This window comes from Perognathus longimembris, chromosome 17 (genome assembly GCF_023159225.1).
Source record: "Perognathus longimembris pacificus isolate PPM17 chromosome 17, ASM2315922v1, whole genome shotgun sequence".
Taxonomy (NCBI): domain Eukaryota; kingdom Metazoa; phylum Chordata; class Mammalia; order Rodentia; family Heteromyidae; genus Perognathus; species Perognathus longimembris.
Window position 1 is genome coordinate 39,208,333 of NC_063177.1, and position 24,020 is coordinate 39,232,352.

Genomic DNA, 24,020 nt, shown 5'->3' on the forward strand with positions numbered 1-24,020 from the left:
CAACACAGGCCAGCACCTCCTCTGCTTCTACATCTCAGTCCCTAAACCAATTAAATCAAAACCCATCCCAGAAACAGTTGTGGTTAATAGTTGGGCCTCCTAATTCCAGCAAACATCAGCTATACCTAAAGTCTGAACTGGAGATTCCACCTGTCTGAAAATCCTTCCACAAAGTGGTGCCTGAATTTAATTTCATCTGGGGGCTGGGCATAAGACCTAGTGGCAAGAGTGCTTGCCTCGTATACATGAAGCCCTGGGTTTGATTCCCAGCACCACATATATAGAAAACAGCCAGAAGTGGCGCTGTGGCTCAAGTGGCAGAGTGCTAGCCTTGAGCGGGAAGAAGCCAGGGACAGTGCTCAGGCCCTGAATCCAAGGCCCAGGACTGGCCAAAAAAAAAAAAATTTCATCTGATCACCGAGCACCTATCTCTTATAACCTCTATTACCCCACCCTACCTCTTACCCCCCCTCCACTTTATTGTCCCCCCCCCCACAGTGATTGGGGGGGACAATAAAGTGGAGGAAGAAGAAATGGCTGAATTGATTAATTAATTAGTTATAGCACTGGGGATTGAACTCAAGCCACTGCTAAGCAAATATCTACCATTTGAACCATGCCTTGGTTAGTCCTTTTATTTACTTATGTCAGTCCCGGGGTTTGAACTCAGGGCCTGGGCACTGTCCTTTAGCTTTTTCATTCAAGGCTGGCACTCTACCAATTGAGCCACAGCTCCGTGTTCAGCTTTTTGGTGGTTAATTGGAGCTAAGACTCTCTTGGACCCTACCAGCTTCAAATTATGATCCTCAGATCTTACCTCCTGAGTAGCTGGGATTATAGGCGTGAGGCACCAGTGCCCAACTACTAATAGATTCTTGACTTTTGAGATGCTCTTCCCCTACCAATGTCATACCTAGCCCCTGCAACAATAGCTCATTATTCAGGAGGGGTGGGAAGTCCCCTGGGCCCACCTTTACAAGGTTGGAGATGGGCCTGACCCAGGACTGCCCCTCCCACATAGTGTATGTGTATATGTGGCTACAACTGGGTGGTGGGGAGGAGAGAAAGTTTAACAGGACCTTAGGGACTTATTAACAGTTCTCCTCCAATCCCAGGGGCCCCTGGTGGCGTGAATACAGTGCCAAGTGAATTGGCTGGCGCCTTTGCTCTTCCTAGAGACAGCAGCAGGGCCCTGGGGTATGGTGAAGAGTGACTGCTAGAATGGCTCCTGCAAAGCCCTGGGACTCTCAGTCCAACCTCCAGAAAAAGCTAGAGCCAACAACTACAAAAATATGAGTTTATTTTCTATCCAAACATGAGCTCAGGGTGTTAGGTAGAAAAGGAAAGATGGAGTCCAGGGTGGGTTTTCACGAAGTCCAGGCCCTGAGTGAGATGTCAGACCAAAGGAGGACAGACTTGGCTGAGGTCTGGGGGTAGAAGGACCAGGAGTGATGCTGGGAGTGTTTTGAGTTGCTGGCAGCAGAAGAGACCACCTTGAGTAACATTCTGTGGAGAGACATAAACAGAAACATTGATAGACCCAAGCCCAAGGGGAAAAGGAGATATTTGGCCCCCACAGCACCCACTAGACCCAGGGGCTGGAGTGCCTTTTCTACAACAGGGATTGCAAACTCAGATACAGGGACTAGACAAATGACCCAGATGAGAGAAGCTGACCGAGGATCAAGAGATGATCTAAAAATGGACTGTAGCTAAGGTCACATCGCTCACACCTGTAATCCTAGCTACTTAGGAGGCTGAGATCTAGAGGACTACGGTTTGAAACCACCCTCAGCAGAAGTCTGAGAGACTCCTCCATCTTCAATTAACCAACAAAATGCCGGACTAGAGATGTTGCTCAAGTAGTAGAGCACCATCCTTGAGCAAGAGAGCCAAGTGAGAGCATGAAGCCTTGAGTTCAAGTCCCAGGGCTGTAGATCACATCAAGAGGAAAATGAGCATCCAACAGTAGTTTTTGGCTCAGGGTGGGTGGCTAGACTTTTTTTTTGGTGGGTCATAGTGTTTGAACTCATGACCTGGGTGCTACCCCTGAGCTCCTTTTGCTCAAGGTAGCCTTCTACCACTTTGAACCATAGCACCACTTCTGGGTTTCTGGTGGTTAGTTGGAGAAAGGAGTCTCATGGGTTTTTCTGCCCAAGCTGGTTTTGAACCATTATCCTCCGCTCTCAGCTTCCTGAGTAGCTAGGATTACAGGTATGAGCCTGGCCATTTTTTAAGGAGATGTTGGAATATGAGAGAGAAAGAGAGAGAGAGAGAGAGAGAGAGAGAGAGAGAGAGAGCCAGTCCCGAGACTAGAATTCAGGGTCTAGCACTGTCCCTGAGCTTTTTTGCTCAAAGCTGGTATTCTACCACTTGAGCCATGGTCAACTTCCAACTTTCTGTTGGATAACTGAGTAAGAGTCTCATAGACTTTCCTGCCTGGACTGGCTTCCAACTACAATGACCAGATCTCAGCCTCCTGAGTAGCTAGGATTACAAGTGTGAACCAATGATGCCCGGCCAGGATACTAGATTTTTACGTGAACTGTCTTGATGTTGGCATCTAATTCATATTTTGAAAATAATGCTCTGAGAGCCAAAGAATACATGGTTGGGGCTCTTAGTTTATGTACTGTATGTGTTGCAGGTTGAAGTGAGCTCTTCCAGCTTAGGCTGATAATTGGAGGCCTCAGATATCTTTGAAGGCTAAAATGCCAACAAGAATCTCAGATCTCCCCCTTGAGTGTGCCATTGCTCTCAGTGTCCCCAGAAGAGGACCCTGGAGTTGAGAAAACAGATCTCACAATGTTGATAAGCTATAGCCAGAAGGAAATCTTGCAGTCTACCCCTCTTACTATAGACACTAAGACCCTGATCTTGCCTCAGCCTTCATTTCTCAGGCTGGATCTAGGGCCATTTCCATCTTCTCTGCTTCCCAATCTCTACCTGTCTCCAGGTCCTGAGAAGAAAGTGGGACATCTCATCTGCCCAGCCCAATGGGCACTGCGATCCATCTCATGCCTGCTGGATTCCACGGCTTCAGGTGGCTCCCTTCAGAGGAGGATGATGGGAGGTTTGGACAAATGGAATGGGGTCAGAGGTGGCCACTCTTCGTTAAAATGTCCAGAGAATGCAGAACCAACCAGACCAGCTGGTGGCTGCTGACCTCAAGGCAGGAGGCCAAGGGGCCCAGCTCCTCCCTGAATGGTAGGCAGCAATGCCCACCCCAGGCAGGCCTGGACCCAGAGCCAGGGTCAGTGAAACGTGTCTGACTTGGATTGGAAGCTGTGTCTTATGAGACTTGAGGTTGGGGGTGAAACCTCTGGCACTGGGGAAGGTCCAAGAGGGTCGGGCTCTGAGGGATAGGGGGATAGCATGGAAGGTCTCAGGTCCAGAGGGCTGGCCCCTATCTCCACTGTCCCCACACTGGCTGAGCAGTGGACTTCAGCAAGTGTAGTATCCTGGTGGCCAGGTGGAGGTCTGGACACACAAGCAGAGATGAATGGTGGTCCTTGCTGGGGGCAAGGAGAGCCAGAGGGCCAAGCTAAGACTGTTGGCTGGCCTGGGCCTGAGGAACACAGCCTGGACTGCAGAAGACCCATCACATGCCGTAACTCTTGGCTCAGCTGAGACACTTCCTGGTTGAGACGGGAGATCTGTTGGAAATATATTAAATTACCTCATGAGTATACCCCATAACCTGGTATACCCCACTCTGCCTGGTGTACTACCCCTCTACCACTACCTGGGAAGAAGGCACTGTCTAGAGATAAATGCCCTAGTTCCTTTCAAAAAAGAATTTGAGGCAGCAATATTGCTATTCTGCCCACACACCTTTTTTTTTTTTTCTTGACAGTGCCTGGGCACTGTCCTTGAGTTTTTTTGCTCAAGGCTAGCACTCTACCACTTTGAGCCACACCACTTTTTTCCTGGTTTTCAGGTGGCTAATTAGAGATAAGAGTCTCAAGGCTTTTCCCGCCCAGGCTTCAAACCATGATCCTCAGATCTCAGTCTCCTGAGAGGCTAGGAATATCTAGGATTACAGGCATGGGCCACCGGTGCCAGGCTCCTCTCGCCTCACTTTTACAAGAAAAACCTACTTGTAATCTGTATGGCCAGAAAGAGGCTACCCAGTGAGACATAGTCTCACATTAGCTCAAATGTGTACCTCAGTAGTTTGCAGACTTCACTGAGTGCCGAATTGCTTGAGAAACTTGTCAAAATGCAAGTGTCTAGGTCGCCACCACAGACACTCCTAGTTGAGCAAGGCCTTGGAATGTGCACATTAACAGGTGGTTTTGAAAAGACTGGAGGTTGAGAGAACCACTGGACTAGAACTGAAGGCATATCTAAGATAAGTTTTGCCTTTAACCTGGTAGAATGGGGGCTGCTGGCCCCGCCCTCATCCCAGGCCCCGCCCTGGCCAGGTACTACCTACCCCTCTGGGGTGTGAGCTGTTTATCAGAGCTAAGGGAAGGAGACTCCCAGGGGCTGGGCAGGTCCCTGAGTGTCCACAGTGTTGGAGTTCTCTTGGGGGCAGAGATAGAGACAATGCCTTAGCATATAGGATCTGGGCCCTTCCTAGACAACATTCAGCCATCTGGTCTCAGGTTCCCCAGGTGTGACTCTGTCTCAGCCTCCTGGTCCTATGGCCTCAACACACACACACACACACACAAACATACACACAAACACCGCACACCCATACACATGCATGCACATGCATTTCCCAGGGCTGGGTAAGGGGAAGGAAGTGAGCAGCAGACTCGGTGGGACATCCTAGACTGAAAGAATCCTATCTCCGATTGTGTGTACAGGAGGATGGAATTGCTGAGAAAGGGTCCTCTTTCCAGGCTGTAAACCCTGAACTTGTTTGGAAGGACGGAAAAGGGAAGGGCAAACTGACTCAAACTAAGTACTAGGAATTGCCAGGGGCTAGGTCAGGCACCTTCTAGGAAAGGCCTCTGAGAATGGCCTATCATTTTAGATGAGGAAAAAAAGTTAAAGTTCAGGCCAGGCATGGTGGCTCACACCTGTAATCCTACCTACTCAGGAAACTGAGATCTGAGGATCAAGGTTCAAAGCCAACCCAAGTAGCAAAGTCCATGAGACTCTTATCTTCAATGAACCACCAGAAACCCGGAAGTGGCACTGTGGCTCACGTGGTAGAGCTGAAGAGCTCAGGGACAGTGCCCAGGCCCAGAGTTCAAGCCCCATGACTGACAAAAAAGGAAAAAAAAAAAACAAGTTCAGGATGGTTGTAGGATTTGCTCAAGGTTATCAGCTAGTGTGGCTATTTGAGTTCAGAATTCTGGCTTCAGAACCTAACATGCACTTGTGTGACACCAAGACAATATTCTCCAGGGTTGGAGGGTAGAAGTCATTCCCAACTCACCTCCTGGTTCAACCTGCAGACCTTTTCCTTCACTTCCTCAGCGGCTTCTGTGGCCAGTTCCTGACTGGGTCTGGCGTCTGCACAAGGGAGTGAGGGGATGAAGGTGAGTTCATGGAGCACGAATACCTGGATTTCAGGTATCCATGCTCATTCAGGCTCAGGATAGACTTCCTGTCTAGCAAGGGAGAGAAAGCTGTGGGATCAAGGAGATGGAAAGCACAAACTCTTTAGGCTGGTTGTTGAGACCTTATAATACCTCTAGTCTCATCTCTTCCTCCATACCCACCCATCCACCCCTAGCTCTAGTTATGGGGCTTCTCTTTGGCCTGTGAACACAATAGCTCTCAGCTCTGCATATCTTTATGCTTTTCAATAGTTGTCCTGATCCACTGACCAAAGGCCACTCACCCTTCGAGAAGCAACTTGTCTCCGCTCCTACCACCGAGTTCTGTTCTTGGCTCAGTGGTGATACTTAGCACATGGCTCTAGAATTGTTTATCTGTATACACAGGTGTTTTCCCCACTGGAAAAGGATTGCCATTTTTTTCAGTGTTTTATTTTGTTTTTGTGGGTACTGAGACTTGAACTTAGGACCTCATGTTCTCACTTGGCTTTTTCCACTCAAGGCTGGTGCTCCACTTCTTGAGCCACACCTCCATTTGTGGATTCGGCTGGTTAATTGGAAATAAGAGTCTCATGCCTGGGCTGGCCTCAAACTGCGATCCTCAGACCTCAGCCTCCTGAGTAGCTAGGATTACAAGCATGAGCCACTGACGCTGGGCTTTGGAAGCAGAATGAGGGGAAAGGTTTAAGAACATGGCCCAGGCTTAGTTTATCTGTGTGATGTGTTTCCCAGCACTGTACCTACCTAGCACAGGGGAGGCCTCTACTGCATGTGGGATGGATGGATGGATAGATGGATAGATGGATGATGGATAATGGTTGGATTGGTTGGATGGGTGAGTGACAATGGGTTAAAGTCCACTGCTGACCTTTACCTGTTGAGGGGGCCTGTGATCGAGGCCGTGGAGGTTCAGGTCTCCTGCCGAACCGGAATGTAGGAGCCTCAGCTGTGCTGCTGGAGTCCTCGATGCCATCCACTATCCTGGGGATGGGGCAGCACTCGTCAGCACCATGGGAAGAGCACATGGGAAATGCCGGGACACAGCAGACAGAGGTAAATGGGGGCAGCCAAGCCAGGGGACTGAGGAACAGCAGAGGTCAAAAGCAGGATGGGATTGCAAGCTGTTGGTAGAAAGGGAAGGTAGGCAAATGGGACAGAGATGGGAAGAGCTGGGGATGGAGCCCAAAGAAGGTTCTGGAAGCCAGGGGAGGCTGGCATCTCACCGGGGACTGAGATCCGGAGGTCCAAAGGTTCCCAGTGGGGGGATGAGAAGCTGGGGAGGCTTCCAGGCAGCAGAGCTCCTGGGAGGCCGGTGAGTGGAGGAGCTCTGGCCCCGGCCAACAGCAGGGGTAGGGGAAGGGGATGGGGACAGAGAAGGCGAAGAGACAAGGGCTGAGAATGGGGGAAGCTCCTCGCCTAAAAGGCTGACCAGGGAGCCTCGAGGCCGTGCTGGGCTAAGATTGGGTAGCAGGAGGGGCCTGCGGGGCCTAGAACTACCCCCAGGCTCTGTGCCACCCTCGGCTTCCGTGATGGATGGCAGGGTCTTGTCCGAGGAAGAGCCAAGACTGTCTGAGCGTGGCTGTGGACAGAGGGGGCAGCTGATGTTACAGGGTACTGAACAACAGACGCCTTCACCACCACACACTCATCCCCATCCCCTCTCCCTTCTTCCTGGAGCAGAGAAGCCAAGGAAAGAGCCCCACTCCCAAACTCTTCCAGAATGGCCTCACCTCCACCCAGGAAGGAGACATTACCTGGGAGAGCCGAGGGGATCGGGAGAAGCGGCTGAGACCCTGAGGGGACAAAGGGAGGCTCAAGCTGATTTACCCTGGCCAGCTCCCCTGGCACGGCCCCTCCTAGTCCAAGCCAGCAGTGACAAGGGACTGAGAACATGGGACGACCTTTTCACGGAATAGAGCCATCTTGCCATTCTCAGTGACAAAACAAGACTCAAAAGTACCAAAAGAAAGAAGGCCTAGGGTGTAAAGTACAGACCTGGCCCAGCTTAAAAACAAAATGAGCCAGGAAACATGGGAACAAGCAGCTCTGGAGGTGACGCTGCCTCAGAGACACCTCATGGAGTAGCATAAGAGGGGTGCTGCTCCCCAAGTGAGGGTCCTCTAGGGTGGGGCTAAGGATACTAAAAAATGAACGAACAAACAAGCAAAACCCATGGACAATGCCAGGTGCTGTTGGCTCACACTTGTAATCCTAGCTACTCAGGAAGCTGAGATCTGAGGATCGCTGTTCAAAACTAGCCCTGGCAGAAAAGTTTGTGAGACTCTTCTCTCAAGTGAGACTTCTTCTTCTCAAGTGGTTGAGTGCAAGCCTCAAGCAAAAAAAAAAAAAAAAAAAAAAAAAAAAGCTAAGGGAACCAGGCACAGGTGGCTCACGCCTGTAATCCTACTTAATTAGGAGGCTCAGATCTGAGGATTGCAGTTCAAAGCCAGTCCAAGCAGAAAGGTCACCAGAAGACTCTTATCTCCAATTCACCACTCAAAAACCAGAAGTGGCGCTGTGGCTCAAAGTGGTAGAGCGCTAGCCTTGAGCAAAAGAATTTAGGGACAGTGCCCCGGCCCTGAGTTCAACCCCCACCACCAAAAAAAATTAAAAGCTAAGGGATAGCATCCAGGCCTGAATTCAAATCCCAGGACCAGCACCAAAAAAAAAAAAAAAAAAAAAAAAAAAAAAGAAGAAGAAGAAGAAGAAAGAAACAACACTTGGGCAGCGCAGTAGAAGGTGGTGAGAAGTAGTTGGTCTAAGGGGCTAGGCAAGGCTACTGGGCAATGGCAGTGGAAAATGTAGAGTGCATAAGAGTAATGGAAGAGGGTACCTAGGGTTACAGCTAATGTTTTCAAGTGGATGGAGACAAAGAAAGCTCTCTAGGGCTAGGGAAGATGAGCTTTGAAAGAAGGCCCTGGGAGGCAGTGAGGACTATAGGAAATCTACCTACATTGGCATCAGAGCCCTGGCGCAGGTTGAAGGTGAGGTCCCGGGGCAGGCCAGCCCGAAAAGCAGCCCCATACTCGGGATACAACCGAAGGACCTCAGCCAGCCCGAGGCTGCTCAGTTGTTGAAGGCCGCAGTAGGTCAGTGCTTTCACGTCTGCACTGGTCTTTAGCACACAGCTGGGAGCAGAGCCTGACCCAGGCTCCTGGCCTGGCTCTGGGATGTCTGCCCCAATCAGGTCTCCCTTCCCTGTGAGTGAAGGATAGGGAGAGTGAGCTGAGATACCAGGACCAATAGAATATCAGTTAATGGATTCCGTGAATAGTCATTGGGTTTGAAGGATGGCTGACTTGGATCAAGGATTTGATAAGAAAATTGTGGAATCTGAACAGGGCTGTGGAGAATGAATGGATGGTGTAGCTGGGAGACAATCGATGGAGAAGAGCTGTCAGTGAGCTGGATGAATGATCAATCAATTGGATAATCAGTAAAGAATGGCCAGAGGAAGCTAGGCTTGGAACCACATGCTTGTAATCCCAGCTACTATGGGAAGCAGAGATAAGAGAGTCCAGAGTGAAACTCTATCTCAAAAACAAAATATAAACTGAGCACTGGTGACTCTGGCCTGTAATCCTAGCTATTCAGAAGAGTTGAGATCTGAGGATTGTGGTTTGAAGCCAGCCTGGGCAGGAAAGCCTAGGAGACTTTTTATCTCCAATTGACCACTAAAAAGCCAGAAGTGGAGATATGGCTCAAGTGGTAGACCACTAGCCTCTAGTGAAAAAGCCAATTGATAGTGCCCAGGCTCTGAATTCAAGCCTGAATATTGGTACAAAATACGTGTGTGTGTGTGTGTGTGTGTGTGTGTGTGTCAAGTGCTAGAGTGCTTGTCTAGCACATGTGAAGCCCTAGGCTCAATCCCTAGAGCTATAAAAATAAACTAAGGAAAGGGCTGGGGATATGGCCTAGTGGCAAGAGTGCTTGCCTCGTATACATGAGGCCCTGGGTTCCAATTCCCCAGCACCACATATACAGAAAATGGCCAGAAATGGCGCTGTGGCTCAAGTGGCAGAGTGCTAGCCTTGAGCAAAAAGAAGCCAGGGACAGTGCTCAGGCCCTGAGTTCAAGCCCCAGGACTTGCAAAAAAAAAAAAAAAACTAAAGAAAGAAAGAAGGCTGGTAGGCAGGCTCACCACAGGGGCAAGTTAAAGGGTAAAGGTCAGAGGGGTTTGGGCCTTTGAGAAAGTGTCAATTAAGTTGGAAGTGGATGAAATGGAAAGGATCAACTGACTTGTGGGACAGTCACTAGTAAAGGACTGTTGGGTTGAGGGATGGCCAAAGGAGTTAAGGATGAATGAGTCACGGAGAATGACCAAAAGGGTGAAGGGTACAGGGACTATCCCTTGGGATCCACAAAGGATGTCCCATTCCCCAGACCTCTGGCTAGTCCCAAGGCCCTGAGTAGTGGCATTGTTGTGGTGGTTCTCACCCAGGATGGCCAACACCATGTTGTCTCGGAGCACCTCAAGTGAGCCGGAGCAGACGTAGTAGTGCGCCTGCAGTGCATCCCCACGTCGCAACAGATACTCGCCAGGAGCACAAAAGGAGGTCTTGATGTGCAGGGAAAGGGCCCGCAGGCAGCCCCTGCTCGCTGCTCCAAACAGTGGCAGCTGCAGGATCTCCCGATTCAGGTGCATAGCAATGTCAGCTCTCAGCTCGTCTGGGAAGTCACGCAGTAACTGCATAAGGGGCATAGGTCATTCTGGCCATCCCCCTGCAACTACTACTTAAACCATCTACAAGGCAAGGCCAGGGCCCACCTGACCTTTGCCTGGAAGTCATCTATTCCAGATCTTCCTCAAGACTTTTGTAGGTCTAAACCTCAATTTTACTTTCTGAGTCGACCTCCCACACTAAATTCTGGACAAAGACTAGGTCTCCCATTTGTCCACTGGACATACCTGGACACAAATACTAGTCACTCATACATGTTCTGACCACTCACCCTCATCACATCTGCAACCCTAGCTACTCGGGAAGCTGAGACCTGAGGATCATGGTTCAAACCCAACCCAAGCAGGAAAATCCGTAAGAATTCTTATCTCCAACAAACTCCCCAAAAAGCTAGAAGTGGCACTGTGGCTTAAGTGGCAGAGTGCTAGCCTTGAGCAAAAAGAAGCTCGGGGACAGAGCCCAGGCCATGAGTTCAAGCCCTAAGATCCTCAAAGAAAGAAAGAAAAAAAAAAGCTATTCCAGGTACTGTCAGCTTTGCTCCTAAATACCTGTGGGCATTGAAAAATCCAATTCCTTTCTCTGGGCTTCCAGATCCCCATTGTAAAATGTAGGGTTGTGGTAGTTCTTGATTATAACCCATGATCCCCTAGGGTCAAAGTGTGACTGTTTTCATGTATTAGGAAGCCTGTGGCCACTCAGGTTTGTTGACCTTTCCCCTTGTTCCTCTGGCCCCTGTGATGGTCTCCTGCTGCCCCTTTGACTGCTGCTTCCTCATTTCCTCTCCAGGCTCCTTACTCAGCTCACTCCCCTGGCTTACTTCTCATTTTCCATTCTTTCCTCCATCATGGCAGCCAGTCCCTGACTCCTCCCCCCCCTCCCTCCCCCCACCCCCACCCATGAGTGAGTCCCAAGCCCTAAGGCTGGGACTAGATTTGTATTTCCAATGACTTTGCTGTGCAGCCTCCACTGGGGTCTCCCACATGTACCCCACACTCCTCGTGGCCCAACCCTTGACACTCACCTTTGGCCCTAAGCCCAGAGTCCCCACATGACGCTACTCTGCCCCTTGGCTCAAGCCAGACACCTGGGAGTCACTGTGAGTGGCTGTCCTGTAGCCAACTGGAAACCACCAAGCCCTATGGGTTCCTCCCTCAGAAATTCTTCCCTAGCCCAATCCTTCATTCATCCCCAGACTAAAGATCTAGCAAGATAAGACCTAAATTCAAGATTTTCCATGCTCTACCCCCAACTCTGACGTTCTCTCTCACCTCCATGGTCTTCACTCATCCCTTCCACAAGGCTCCATCAACTACTTCCAGTTCCCTGAATTCACTCACTCTGCTCTGTTAGCAGCACTTCTGGACCTGGGTCCTATTGCTCTTTTTTTTTTTTTTTTTGCCAGGAATGGCCGTCCTGTATCAGGGTGCTTTCCATCTTGTCCTTCATGGTGTCTTCTCCAATCCTTTCCTTCACTCCCCTGGGCCCAGATGGGCCCTGCTGCACCAACATCCCTCCTGCACAGTCCTGTTTACTGTGCCATTCTGTCTCCTTCTCACCATTCTGGAGCCTATCTGCGGGCAGGGGCTGATTGTAACTATCTCCAAGCTCTCTATGTCTCCCACAGAAGCTGGCCTGGGGTAGGTGCTCTGGACAGGGTGATGGAATGGAGAACGGCATTATGTTGGGAGGAGTTGGGAGGAAAGGCACTGTGAAGATCAATTTCACAGGGAAGCAGAGCCCCAGGGAGGGCAAGTCCAGACCCCTGCTACATTCACACTTTCAGCGCGGGCGCACACACACACACACACACTCCACTACTAGAGCTTGAACTCAGAACCTGGGTGCTGTCCCATAGTTTTTTTTGCTCAAGGTTGGTGTTCTGCCACTTGAGCCACAATTCTACTTCTGGCTTTCTGGTGGTTACTTGGAGATAAGTCTCACAGACTTGGCCGCCTTTGAACCATGATCCTTAAATCTCAACCTTCTAAGTAGTTAGGATTACAGGCGTAAGCCACCAGCAGCTTGCATGTTCAAGTACAAAGAAAACAGGATTTGGATTTGGTTGGGTTTGTGCCTTTGTGAACAGTGAGTCCCTCTCCTCCCAGGGCCCTGTGAGCCTACATTCCAAACCCAGAGAGGCACTGTTCAACCCTTCCCTACGGTGCTAGCCACACGTCTAGCCTGGGGTGAGCCAGAAAGCCCTTGCTCAGTACTACCTCGTTGGCATCGATGCCGCTGTTGACAGCCCATGTGGTCTGGAAGTACTCGAGCATGCGCTGTTTGAGCGGCCGGGGCAGGCGGTGCACACGGATAAAGTCCTTGAGGTCCTTCATGCGGCTGTGGTAGAGTGAGCGGCGGGAGTACATGCGCTGGATGATGGCTGTCACGTTCCCAAACACCACGGCGTGCATCAGTGCTGCAGCAGGGGCAGTGGGCAGCCTGTCAGTGATGGCCATCCCCTCAACACCTCCTCCCCCCCCCGCCCCCCCGTCCTACACCCGTCAGCCCTGGATGGATGGGGAAGAGAGAGAGGAAGAGAGAGCCAGCAGACCCCTGCATACCAGGTGGGCACTGGAGGCAGGAAATAGGGGTGATTCCCAGAGGGGCAGACCCATGCTGCTCCATGAATACACACAGTAGGTCTCCTCCTCATCACACACACACACACACACACACACACACACACACACACACACACACACACACGGGCATCCACTTGGGTTTCCCTTTTTCCCCTCAGGGGTGGCAAGCCCGGCCTCACCGCCTATGAGCATGGTGCAGATGGAAAAGATCTTTTCCGCATCGGTGTTGGCGCACACGTTGCCGAAGCCCACGCTGGTGAGGCTGCTGAGCGTGAAGTAGAGCGCAGCGATGTAGGCACTGCGCCTCGACGGGCCACCCGCGGAACCATTGACGTAGGGCACCTCCAGCCGCTTGCCCAGCTCGTGCAGCCAGCCTGAGGGGGTGAGGGATGGAGGGAACCCGGGCTGTGCCAGCCATGGAGAACGGTTTCCCCGAGCTGCTAGTGCTCTGACCTTGGGCAAGTGTTTACAAAAGGGAGGGAACAGCTTGCCAGGGTTGGCCCAGGAAATGGACAGAACAGCCCCCACCTGGGCCTGGCCTCCATGAACTGGCAACACTAGCTGTTCAAGGCTACCCCCTACACTGCTGAGTCTGCAGCCATCCCCTGCAACTCCTGCGCAGGCAGGGGGCTGGCATCTGACCCAGCCACATGCTCTCCCTGCCTGGGTAGAATTCCCAATGCCCCAAAGGAAAGAGAAATGAAATAAATGATTACAGGTGAGGGGGGGGTTATTCAAGTATGAGGATCATAGCAGGATAGTAGGTTAGGGAAAGGCACCCAGTTGATATTGGCGTTGGGGGGGGGGAGGCTCTGGAGAATTCCTTTAGGACAGAGCATTTTGGTTGAATCTGCAAGGAATTTTTTTACCTAGGTGAAGAAGACAAGGGAGAGTAGCTTGGCACAGGTGGCTCATGCCTGAAACCTTAGCGACTCAGGAGGCTGAGATCTGAGGATCATGGTTCCAAGCCAGCCCTGGCAGGGAAGTCCATGAGATTCTTATCTCCAATCGGTTAGCAAGAAGCCAGAAGTGGGGCTGTGGCTCAGGGGGTAGAGCACCAGCTTTGAATGAAAAGGCTAAGAGACAGAGGTCAGACCCTGGATTCAAGCCCCAGTGCCAGCACCAAAAAAAAGAAAAAAAAGAATAAAGGAAAGGCAGGAGGGAGAATCCCAGGAGGGATCCCACAGTAAGAAAGAGGGACATCTGGGGTTCTGGATGTAACTCAGCCAAGTGAACTTGGAGAAAGGGGAGGGGGGTGTTGGGATTTGGCATAGAGAAGGTACAAAGAGCCACCGAAAAGAGTCCACTCAAGAGCATGGCAGGCTGGGTGCTGGTGGTTCATGCATGCAATCCTAGCTACTAAGGAGACTGAGATCTAAGGATCACAGTTCAAAGCCAACCTAGGAAGGAAAAGCCCATGAGCCTCTTATCTCCAATTAACCACCAGAAAACTGGAAGTGGCACCATGGCTCAAGTGATAGACTGCTAGCCTTGAGCTGAAGAGCTCAGGGACAGAGTCCAGGCCCAGGGTTCAAGCCCCATGACTGACAAAAAACAAGCAGGTCAGTGTTAATTCTTGGGGCGGGGGTGGGAGGAACCAAGAATGAAGGCTAGGATGAGGAGTAAGGTAGGTGGATTGAGAAGGTGACATGGAGCTCAGTGGAGGCCATAGCAGGAACTGGGATGAGAGGGAGGTAGGGTGGACTGGGAAGGGGCCAGAGAACATACCGAGCAGACACCCAATCTGAGAGGTGATGGGCCAGGTTCTGGGGGTCAAGAACAATGCCCAGGATCTGACCAGCCTTCCAAGGAGACATTGAGGGCCTGGAGCTGTTCTGATGAGCAGTTCCACCAACTATGGATAATGAGGGACCAATAGAGGCAGACTAAACAGGCTTCCTAACAGGCTCCTTCCTCTGCCCAAAGTGTCCCTTCCTCGTCACTGGTGAGTTTCTCACACTGTGTTTTGAGCCTCCGCTAGGCTATGAGGTTCCCTTCCTCCCACGGCAAAGCCCGATGCACAGGCACACGGGTCATGCTTGTGAGATGCCTGGAGGAATGTGGGATGGAGGAGGAGTGAGTCCTGGGTAGGTGAAGAGATAGACGTGAAAGGCTGGGGCTGGTGGCTCACCAATGTCCCAGAGCAGCGGGTCATTGGCCTCCATCTCCCGGCGCCCGATGACATACCAGATGCAGGCCATCCAGTGGGCAAGGAGGGCAAAGACGGACATGAGCAGCGTGAGCACCACAGCGCTGCACTGCGAGTACCGCTCCAGCTTCTGCAGCAGCCGCAGCAGCCGCAGCAGCCGCACGGTCTTCAGCAGGTGCACCAGCGAAGTCTGCGGGAGGGCGGGGGGGGGGGGGAAGGGAGAGGGAGTGGATGTCAGCAGGTGCATCTCCTCAGAGCCCTCACCTATCACTGGTCCCTTCCCAAGCCCTTCCCACCAGACACCCAGACCACATCCTTCTATTTAGGCCTCCCTTGTAGCAGGATACTAGAACTGTGCCACCATATGCAGATTTATTGTTGGGGATGGGGCTGGCTAACTGTTTGCCTGGGCTGGTCTCAGAGCTTGATCATCTCAATTTTCCTAGGTGTGGCTCAAGTCATAGAGTTCCTGCCTAGCAATAGTGAGGCCTTGAGTTGAAACTCCAACACTGTCTAAAATGAATGCTTATATTCAAAGGAAAAAAAAAACAACAACTTTATGCCTTTGGTCCACTTATTATCATCCTCAATTTGCTGAGGAATTAGGCATAGCAAGTCCAATGACTTGCTCAAGATCACAGACCAAGGAAATAATGGGGCTGTGACCCAAGTCTGGGCTGAGTGACACCCAAGTCTATTGAGGGCTGCATTGCCTCTATATTGCACTATAGGACCGTGCTGGGGAAAGTGCTGGCCAGAGTCAGAGAAAGACAGAATGATTGGTTGAAGTCTCCAGAGCTCCATGTCCTAGGCACTATCAAGCAGTGATATCCGACATGGAAAAGCATGGTAAATGGGAACGGGTAAGGGGTTGATGAAGGAGGTTAGAGCTGGGTGCTGGTGGCTCACACCTACAATCCTAGCTACTCAGGAGGCTCAGATCTGAGGATCCCAGTTTCAAGCTAGCTGGGGCAGAGAAGTCCGAGACTCTTATCTCCAATGAACAAAGAGCAAAAATTTACCAAAAATCCAGAAGTAGAGCTATGGTGCAAGTGGTAGAGTGGCAGGAAAAAAAAAAAAAAAGCCAAACTAGAGCAGGAGGCCCCGAGTGTTCAAGGGAAAGAGGGCAATGATGCCTGATGAAAAACCTATAAACATCCACAATTGTTGGTTGTTGTTTTTTGGCCATGCGGAACCAGGACCACACTGGTGCTATGCAAGCACTCTACCACTCAGCTCCTTCCCAATACTGCTATTTTCATTGTGATTAACATTTCAATCCACTGCGATTGAATTCATTGCGATTAGCACTCCCAATCCTAGAGACAAGGCGCAGGTTTTCTGAGTGGAAACGAGGACTTGAGGGTCCGATGCCCCCAACCCCCCTGCCGGAGCCTCCAGGACGCTCCCCAGAGTCCTGGCCCACGCTGCCAAATCACCTCACACAATTATTTTCCAAGTTTAGATAAAGGAGGACCTTGTTCTCCCACCCAGACCCTCTCAAAGGCTTACACCTACCCCTGCCCCCAAGGATCCTGACTTCAAACTTGAGTCCTTGGACCTACCCCGCCCTCCCCCGTCATCTGTCCCTAGATCACATATCACATATCTTTGGGAACCTTCTTCTCATTCTTGGGCCAGAATGTTCCTGGCCTGGCTTATAGCTCTGTATCCATTCCTCCTCTCTATGCTTTCTGCCCACCCACCCACCCCCTGCTTGGCCTCCAGCATTGCTCCTCATCTCCTCTAAGCCATCCATGTGGGAGTCCTAGTTACCAGGGAGGCAGGTGGTACCTTTGCAAGAATACTAGATGAGTGTCCAATGCCAGTGGCTCACTCCTGTAATCGTAACTTACTCAGGAAGCTGAGATCTGAGCATCATGACTTGAAGCCAGCTTGAGCAGGAAAGTCTGTGAGACTCTTATTTTCAATTAACCAACAAAAATCCAGAAATAGTGGTGTGGCTCAAGTGGTAGAGCACTAGCCTTGAGTGAAAAAGCTAAAGGAGAGGCTGGGACTGTGGCTTAGTGGTAGAGTGCTTGCCTAGCATTCATGAAGCCCTGGGTTCGATTCCTCAGTACCACATAAACAGAAAAGGCCAGAAATAGCATTGTGGCTCAAGTGGTAGAGTGCTAGGCTTTAGTGAAAGAAGCTCAGGGACAGTGCCCAGGACCCTGAGTTCAAGCCTCAGAACTGACACCCCCACTAAAAAAAAAAAAAAAAAAAAGCTAAAGGACAGCACTCAGGCTCTAAATTCAAGCCCTAGTGCTAGCCCGAAGGAGGAGGAGGAGGAGGAGGAGGAGGAGGAGGAAGAAGAAGAAGAAGAGCAGCAGCAAAATTAAAGACCTGGTCCTAATCTCCTGCCTGCCACTGCCTACTGTGTGCCTCCAGAAACTCTCTTAACCTCTCTGAGCCTCTGCATCAACTTCTGAAAAAGAAGGGTAAGATGAACTTCCTTGAAGAGCTACTGGGAGGCACCCAAATGATGAGAAGGCTGAAAGTATAGTAGTGAACTGTCGGGTGCTCCCAAAGGTGCCAGCTGAGGGGGCTCCCCGAGAGGAGAGCAGGGAGCCCTCAGCAGCTCCTCTCTTTAACACCAGCTGCCAGGCTGGCTGTGCCGGCGGCACACAGGCATGGCTGCACACCTCGGGACGAGTAGGGAGGCCCACTTGGAGTGGCCAGAGCTTCAGGATGGGCTTACACACATGCACGTGTGTAGGAGCATGCACACACGTGTGCACAGCCAGGAGAAGAGGCCCACAGCCCGTTGGCGGCTAGTTAAATCCGGCTGCGTGTAGGTGGTTTCCTGCTATAGCTGAAAGCAGTGCAGAGAGCACACAGGGAAACGGCTCCCCACCGCCCCTCCCAGCAGCCAAGGAGGCCTCAGGACAAGGGTGGTCCTGCCTCCCCCTAGACTGGAGAAGACCTTCCGTCTGCCTGCTGGTGCCCCATTCAGAGCATCTCCAGGTAGTTCCAAGGAGAGGGCGTCGCTCCAAGAATTCTCTGCCTCTAATCTACCCACAGCTGCTTCTATGTTCCAAACTTGACTTACTGCACTCCCTCCAACTCTTCTCTACCCTGCGTGTGTGTGTGTGTGTGTATACATGTGTGTGCACATGTGTGTGCCAGTAGTGGGGCTTGAACTCAGAGCCTGGGTAGCTATCCTTCAGCTCTACCACTTGAGCTACGTAAAGCTCAACTTCCAGCTTTTGGATCGTTAGTTGAAGATGACAGTCGCAGGGACTTTCCTTCCCAGGCTGGCTTCAAACTATAATCTTCATATCTCAGCCTCCTCAGTAGCTAGGATCACAGATGTGAGCCATGGGCATCCAGCTTACCTTTACCTCTGGCAAGCCAAATCCTACTCACTATTTAAGGTCTCGCTCTATTCTCAACTCCCCCAGGAATACTTCCTTCCCAGAATACTCTAGCCTCTGCCCAACAGAGATGCTTCTGCTCCCAGGTGCTGGCCCCACCACCCACACACGCTCATGTTCCAGCCTGCATCTTCAAGGTCAGCCCAGTCCCTGGGCAACAATACCTGGGTCTCATCTTTTGCTCCCATTCAGTGTGTCTGTTGGAGTTCCTGCCTCTTTCACCAATTTAGAGGTTTTGAGGCCAAATCTCTGTCTCTTTTTTTCCACAGGGACCATGCCCTACATACTGCTTTGCAGACAGCTAAATGCTCATCGGTTGTTTGTTAAATAAAAATGTGAAAAGTACCCCTCATCTGGCATCAGACCAATACCGCCTTGGTAGCCATAGTTAGCTTTTCATTTATCTCAGCTTCCTTCAAAGATTGTGAGCTGAGCTCTCCAAGAGCACAGATTCCTCCCAGTACCTAGCCCAGGGCTGTGCCAGATAAATATCTACAGATGGGCTGACAGGAAGGATTGCAAACTGGGCTTGGTCCTCTAATGGGAGATGAAGCCGTGCGTGCGGAAGTTCCAAGGCTAGGGCCCAGGGCCTGATGGAAATCACTCACCACAGTGATGTTGAAGACGTAAAGCAGGTCAAAGGGCAGAGCAGCAATGAGATCCACGAAGAACCAAGTGGCCAGGTAGTGGAGGCCAATGGAACGAGGGGCAGAAACCACTTGTCCGGATTGAGACACATAGGTGGTGCGGAAGTTCAAGATGATATCTGAGGATGCAAAACATTGTTACAAGGAGTCTTGGCCTGGGAACTGGGGCCATAATAGCTAAGGAGGCAGGAATGGGAAAAGAGTGGGCTGTGGCTAGTCTGGAGGAAGGAGAGGCCACAGGCTGCAGGAGGCATAGCACACGGCCCACAGGAGTTAAGTTCTGCAGAACCAAAATGCAGGGAGGCTTGACTTCAGCAGGTTCCCCCCTCCCCTTCATAGCCCACCCTCTAGGACCGGGGGACAGAGGATCTGACCCAAAATGAAGAGCATCTCTACGGCGATGTCGCTGACAAGGGTGTGTCGAGAAGTGATGGGGGTGTCGTCATCCCCGGAGAAGCAGACGTTGTAAGGGACCGTGACCGCGACGTAGAAGGTGGCGAGGAGGATGAGGCCATCCCAGACAGCTTTAGGGACGCTGTAGTGGAGGAGGAGGCAGCGGGACCCCCCCACGGAGGCCACCTTGTACTCAGGCACTGATGGCTTTGGCTCAAACACGTTCTAAAGGGAGAGGGGTGGCGGTTGGGGACACTTGGGGGAAAGATGAGTCGAGGCTGGGGGGAAGGAGAGAGGCAAGGGACGGGGAAAAGGGAAAGGTGGCCACTGTTAGGGTGGCCATGAGAGGAGATAGAAAGTTTGGGGGAGTAGTTCAGAGGTTGGCACTTGATGCTTCCTTCCCTCTGCCAAACTTCTTCCCAGGCCCTCTTTTCAACCACTGGTAGGTGTTTTTTTTTTGGGGGGGGCATTTTAAGGATTGACCCTCATCCTACTTGAGAAGAAAATTATGATGTATCAGATGCATACCCTGACTTGAGGGGTTACTAGCCTCTCCCTCAAGTTCCTCATAGGTTCTGGGCCCTAACAACAGATGGGTATTCCCAGGCAAAGGGGAAGCTAGAACCACCCAGCCTATTTGCCGTAAGCCACACAGACTACACAAAGGGCTAGAGACTCCTCCATCCCCTGGCTTTGCCAGGGTGCTCAGAAGTAGCACACAGGGAAGGACAGTAGGTCTGTAATGGGGATTTCACCCTCATCATATAACCCCAGCTCTCAAGGCTAGGTGGTGTAAGTGCTGCTATAACCTCACCCCTGTGATATCACCAGGGCAATGTCAATCAGGGATACAGGGGTGGAGGAGGCATGAGGGCTACAAGATGGAGCAGAGACTAGTATATAGGGAATGTGTGGACAGAGGAACAAGCCCACAGAGGAGATGGAGCAGAGAGGATGAAACAGGAAGATAGTAGCAGGGAATTTAGGCTGGAGAACTTGGGGTAGGGATGTTTAGATGAGGATGTCAGACTCACATTATTAGTCTTCATGTTTCCCTGGCCCCGGCGACCAAAGTGGCCAGACAGTCGGTGTAGAACCGTACGGCTCTGTCTCCTGGTGGAGCGAAGTCTTGAGGTGGCTCCTCTCCTGCCAAGGGAGTTTTCTGTTGGAAGAAAGGGTACAGAGTTAAGTGCGGAGGCATCCTCTGAGGCTAGGAGGGGAGAAGACTCTCATGTGAGCTGGAACAAAGACAGCTGACTTGTATTTACCATGATTACTATCCCCATGGACTCCTGAGGGGCTAAGTCCTGTGCCTCCACTCTGAGTGATGTCCTTAAAGGAAAAGAGGAACAGCACCACCTCCCCCATCTCATTCTTGATGGGCATCATGTCCAAGAGGCACCAAAAGGCTGAGCCTGTGAACATGGAAAGAGAGAGAAAGAGAGGACATGGGAGGAAGGTGAACAGATTCTTTTGGGACTTTCTCCCTGGTCCCCTTTGGTTGTTGGCTATAGTCCAAAGACCTTGGCAAAGGTTTCCAGCTGAAAGGAATCACAGAGGGATTTTTCTTTTTCTTTTTTGGTCAGCTGATTCCTTCGTTTTCTAGATGGAGACACTGAGGTCCAGGGAGTATCAGAAATGAACTCAGTCCCACAAGCAACTTGTGACAGTATGAAGGGGAACAACCAGGCTTCTACTGTGCCCAGCAGACTCTGGGGAAGGCCTGGGTCCTGAGGGTTGTGGCAAGGCTACAGGGCTGGTCAGATCCCTTACCATCCTTGCGGTAGAAACAGATTTCAGCCCGGTGCTCTTGATGACCCTCCAGGGCTTTGTGCAGCCGCTGCAGGGCCGGCTCGCTAGTCTCTGGGCCATAGAGAAATCGGCAGCTGCAGGTTTTTTGCATGACCTCAGTGCGGCCGTAGCCTGTGAGCTCACAGAAGCCGTCAGAGCAGTAGACGATGGGAAAACCTCGTGGGCCCTGTGCATTGGCCAGTAGGAAGTTGCTGTCTGTAGGAGGAAGAGGTCAAGGTCAGCTCCAGGCTAGGAGGGGGAGCTAGTTTCCGAGTGGGCAGTACTCCCCCAAGTTGCAGTCAGAAGCAATAGATATAGAAACTTTCAAGCCTTCTCTGTGGATCCCAATTCCCTTCAGGAATATTCTGAAATGAGGACCCAAGACAAAGCAAAGGGACCAAGGACTCAAGAGTGGCCTAAAGAGGCAGAAATTACTGGAGGACTGGAGAAGCAACCAAGGTGCCAACTTCTCCCTTCAAGCTGATGAGTGGTGGCTGCAAAAGGTGGCAGAGCATTCTAGGAGCATAGACTCCAGCACCCTCTCCTGCCACTTCTACCGACCCTGACCTCAGCAGCCTTATCGGCAAAGTGGTGCACAGTGTGCCTTCCTCGCAGGAGAGCTGTGAGCTGCATCCATTAACTGGGGGAGAACAAGCCCTGGCCCTTGGTAAATGCTTCTCTGAGAAGGTAAGAGGGTTCCCCACCTTTGCTCAGCTTTGGAAGCCTATCTATAGACACCACCCTGTCATCCTATTATAGCGAGCAGGGCAAAGATTCTGCTGACATCACACCCTCTTACCGAAATTTTCCAAAGTCACAATTTCCAAATTTCCGTAGTGTGTGTGTTGGTGGAGGGGCAGGGGGATTGCGGGGGTGAAGGAAACTATGCAGAGAAAGTGTCCTCATGCTGGCCTTCCAGGAAAGATCTACTCTTTAGCATTCCCTCGGCTGTTTTCAAGGGATTTATCCCCAGTGTTCAACGTCAAACTGGGGAAGGACTGGGGTGGGGGTGGGGGCTCCAGCAACTCCCAACACAGCATTAGAACTTGAGCTGGCTCCCCATTATCTCCAATAAGTGGAAGGGGGTCATCCAGTCTCAGTTGAGGAATGGGACCTGAGGTACAACCAGCGTGGAGATCCTAGGGCTGTCAGGGGGTTAGGGAGACTGGTGGGGACACTGAAGGTACCTGGGAGAGACTGGGCCCTGGGCGCAGCCTACTTCTTCCATCCCAGGGCCGTTGCCTCGGTGATTGGCGCTATGGAAACAGGGGAGGTGTGGGGAGGAGGGGGGAGGCGGGTAGGGCCCTGGCGGCTCAGTTTCCGCCCTCAGCTTCGGTTCTGCCACCCTCCTGATCTCGGCCAGGATTCCCAAAGGGGTGGGGGGGGGGAGCGGGGGTTAGGGCAAAGATCTCTAGACTCCAGAGTAGGCAGAAAGGATGGAAGAAGAGGCCCAGAAGGAGTAATGAGGCTGTCCAAGGTGCTGAACCCGGGACCCGAGCTCGGGTGGGTGAGCAAGGTGTTCCCTCCCTCTCAAAACTGCACCCTCACGACACTTCACGATTTAGGGGTGCGTAACATTCGCCCAAGCGAGGTCCCGTCAGAGACCGGAATTTTTACTCCTTTCCCTCCATCCCCGAAGAAGAGGAAGCTGGAGTCATCTAGGACTAGTTCCCCCAACAATGCCGGGCCACTGAGTCCCACCTCCGGGTCTCCACACGCTCCCATGCGCGCCCCCAGCACAACTCTGCCCCGGGGTGGGTGGATCCCCGGGCCCCTCCTCCGGATTTGCCTGGAGTCACACCCCCTGCTCCCCCCCCGCCCCCCGGCCCGCCCGCCCCCCAGCGCTCCGGGTCCAGTCCCCTCCTCCCCGGCCTGGGAGCGCGGGGCTCCGCGTCCTCCCCACCGCGGCTGCGGGTGCAGCGGAGGTTCTAAGACCTGAAATTGCAACCTCTCTTCTTCAGCAGACCCCGACCCGGCCCTCGGAAGACCTGGCATCCCACCCCCACCCACCCTCACCCGCCCCCGGCTCCCCAGCTTTCCGCCCCACTCACGCGTGCCGTCAAAACGGGTGGCGATGGTGTCCAGGAAGGTGTTCTGCGGGGCCAGCAACCCCTTCATGACGGGCATGGCCCCGGGACGCGGGTCGGAGGGGCTGCGCTGCGGAGCGGTCAGCGGGGCCGGGCTGGAGGGGGCGTGCTGCCCTCGGGGCCCGGGCGCCCCATGCGCCCGCCTGCCTCCTCCCCTCCCTCTTCCACCGCGCTGCCTCTCGGCTCTGAGCCCCGGAGCTCTAAGCTCCGCTCGGCACCGCCTCCGTCACCCCCACCTCCCCACGGGTCAGGTTCTTCCCCGGGGGTTCGGCCCGCGCCCGCCACGTGGCCCCTCACGGGGAGGGGCCGCCAGAGACACCCGCACCCCTCTCCGCAGCCCTCCTCCCTCCCGCAGGGGAGCGGCCCACGCGTGTGTCTCCGGGAGAGACTTGGAGACACGCCCACCTGGAGGCGGGGCGGGGCCGGAGGACACGCCCCCCGCCCGGCTGGCCACGCCCCCCGCGTGGTTCCCTGGGCTGCTCCGTGGCTCCTCCCCATGGGTTTCCCCCGGTGCGGCCCACGCTGGAGCTGGTGTCTGGTTCACAGTGCCGCCTGCCGGAGTTGGCGTTAAGGCCGCGTTTCCATGGGATAGACCCAGGGTTAAGATCACCTTTATAATCACAATTAAAAACAAGCAATTATTTTTTAAAAAGTTGAAGTCTTAGAAACCCAGCTCCCCACAGGAAGCCCCACTAAGTCTTGCCTCCTCTCTCCGTTTGCTGATGGCACCAGCCAGACTCTACTTCTGAGCACACCAGGTAAGAATCTCAGGACTGGAACTCGAACCGTGTGA

General features: G+C 52.4%; 1 protein-coding gene across 1 annotated transcript; it reads right to left on the bottom strand.

The window, feature by feature from the left end:
* Positions 1 to 2,608: 2,608 nt before the first annotated feature.
* Positions 2,609 to 23,444, bottom strand: Kcnh4 (potassium voltage-gated channel subfamily H member 4). The gene is made up of 16 exons (XM_048365415.1): positions 23,192 to 23,444; positions 21,123 to 21,356; positions 20,618 to 20,764; positions 20,384 to 20,511; positions 19,331 to 19,574; positions 18,918 to 19,075; positions 14,915 to 15,122; positions 12,963 to 13,157; positions 12,418 to 12,617; positions 9,957 to 10,206; positions 8,473 to 8,717; positions 7,274 to 7,312; positions 6,743 to 7,098; positions 6,394 to 6,500; positions 5,396 to 5,472; positions 2,609 to 3,656 (listed from the first exon to the last, which is right to left on the bottom strand). Exons 1-16 carry the CDS (start codon positions 23,265 to 23,267, stop codon positions 3,255 to 3,257), a joined length of 3,066 nt encoding a protein of 1,021 aa, XP_048221372.1. The 5' UTR covers positions 23,268 to 23,444; the 3' UTR covers positions 2,609 to 3,254.
* Between the last annotated feature and the right edge of the window lie 576 nt (positions 23,445 to 24,020).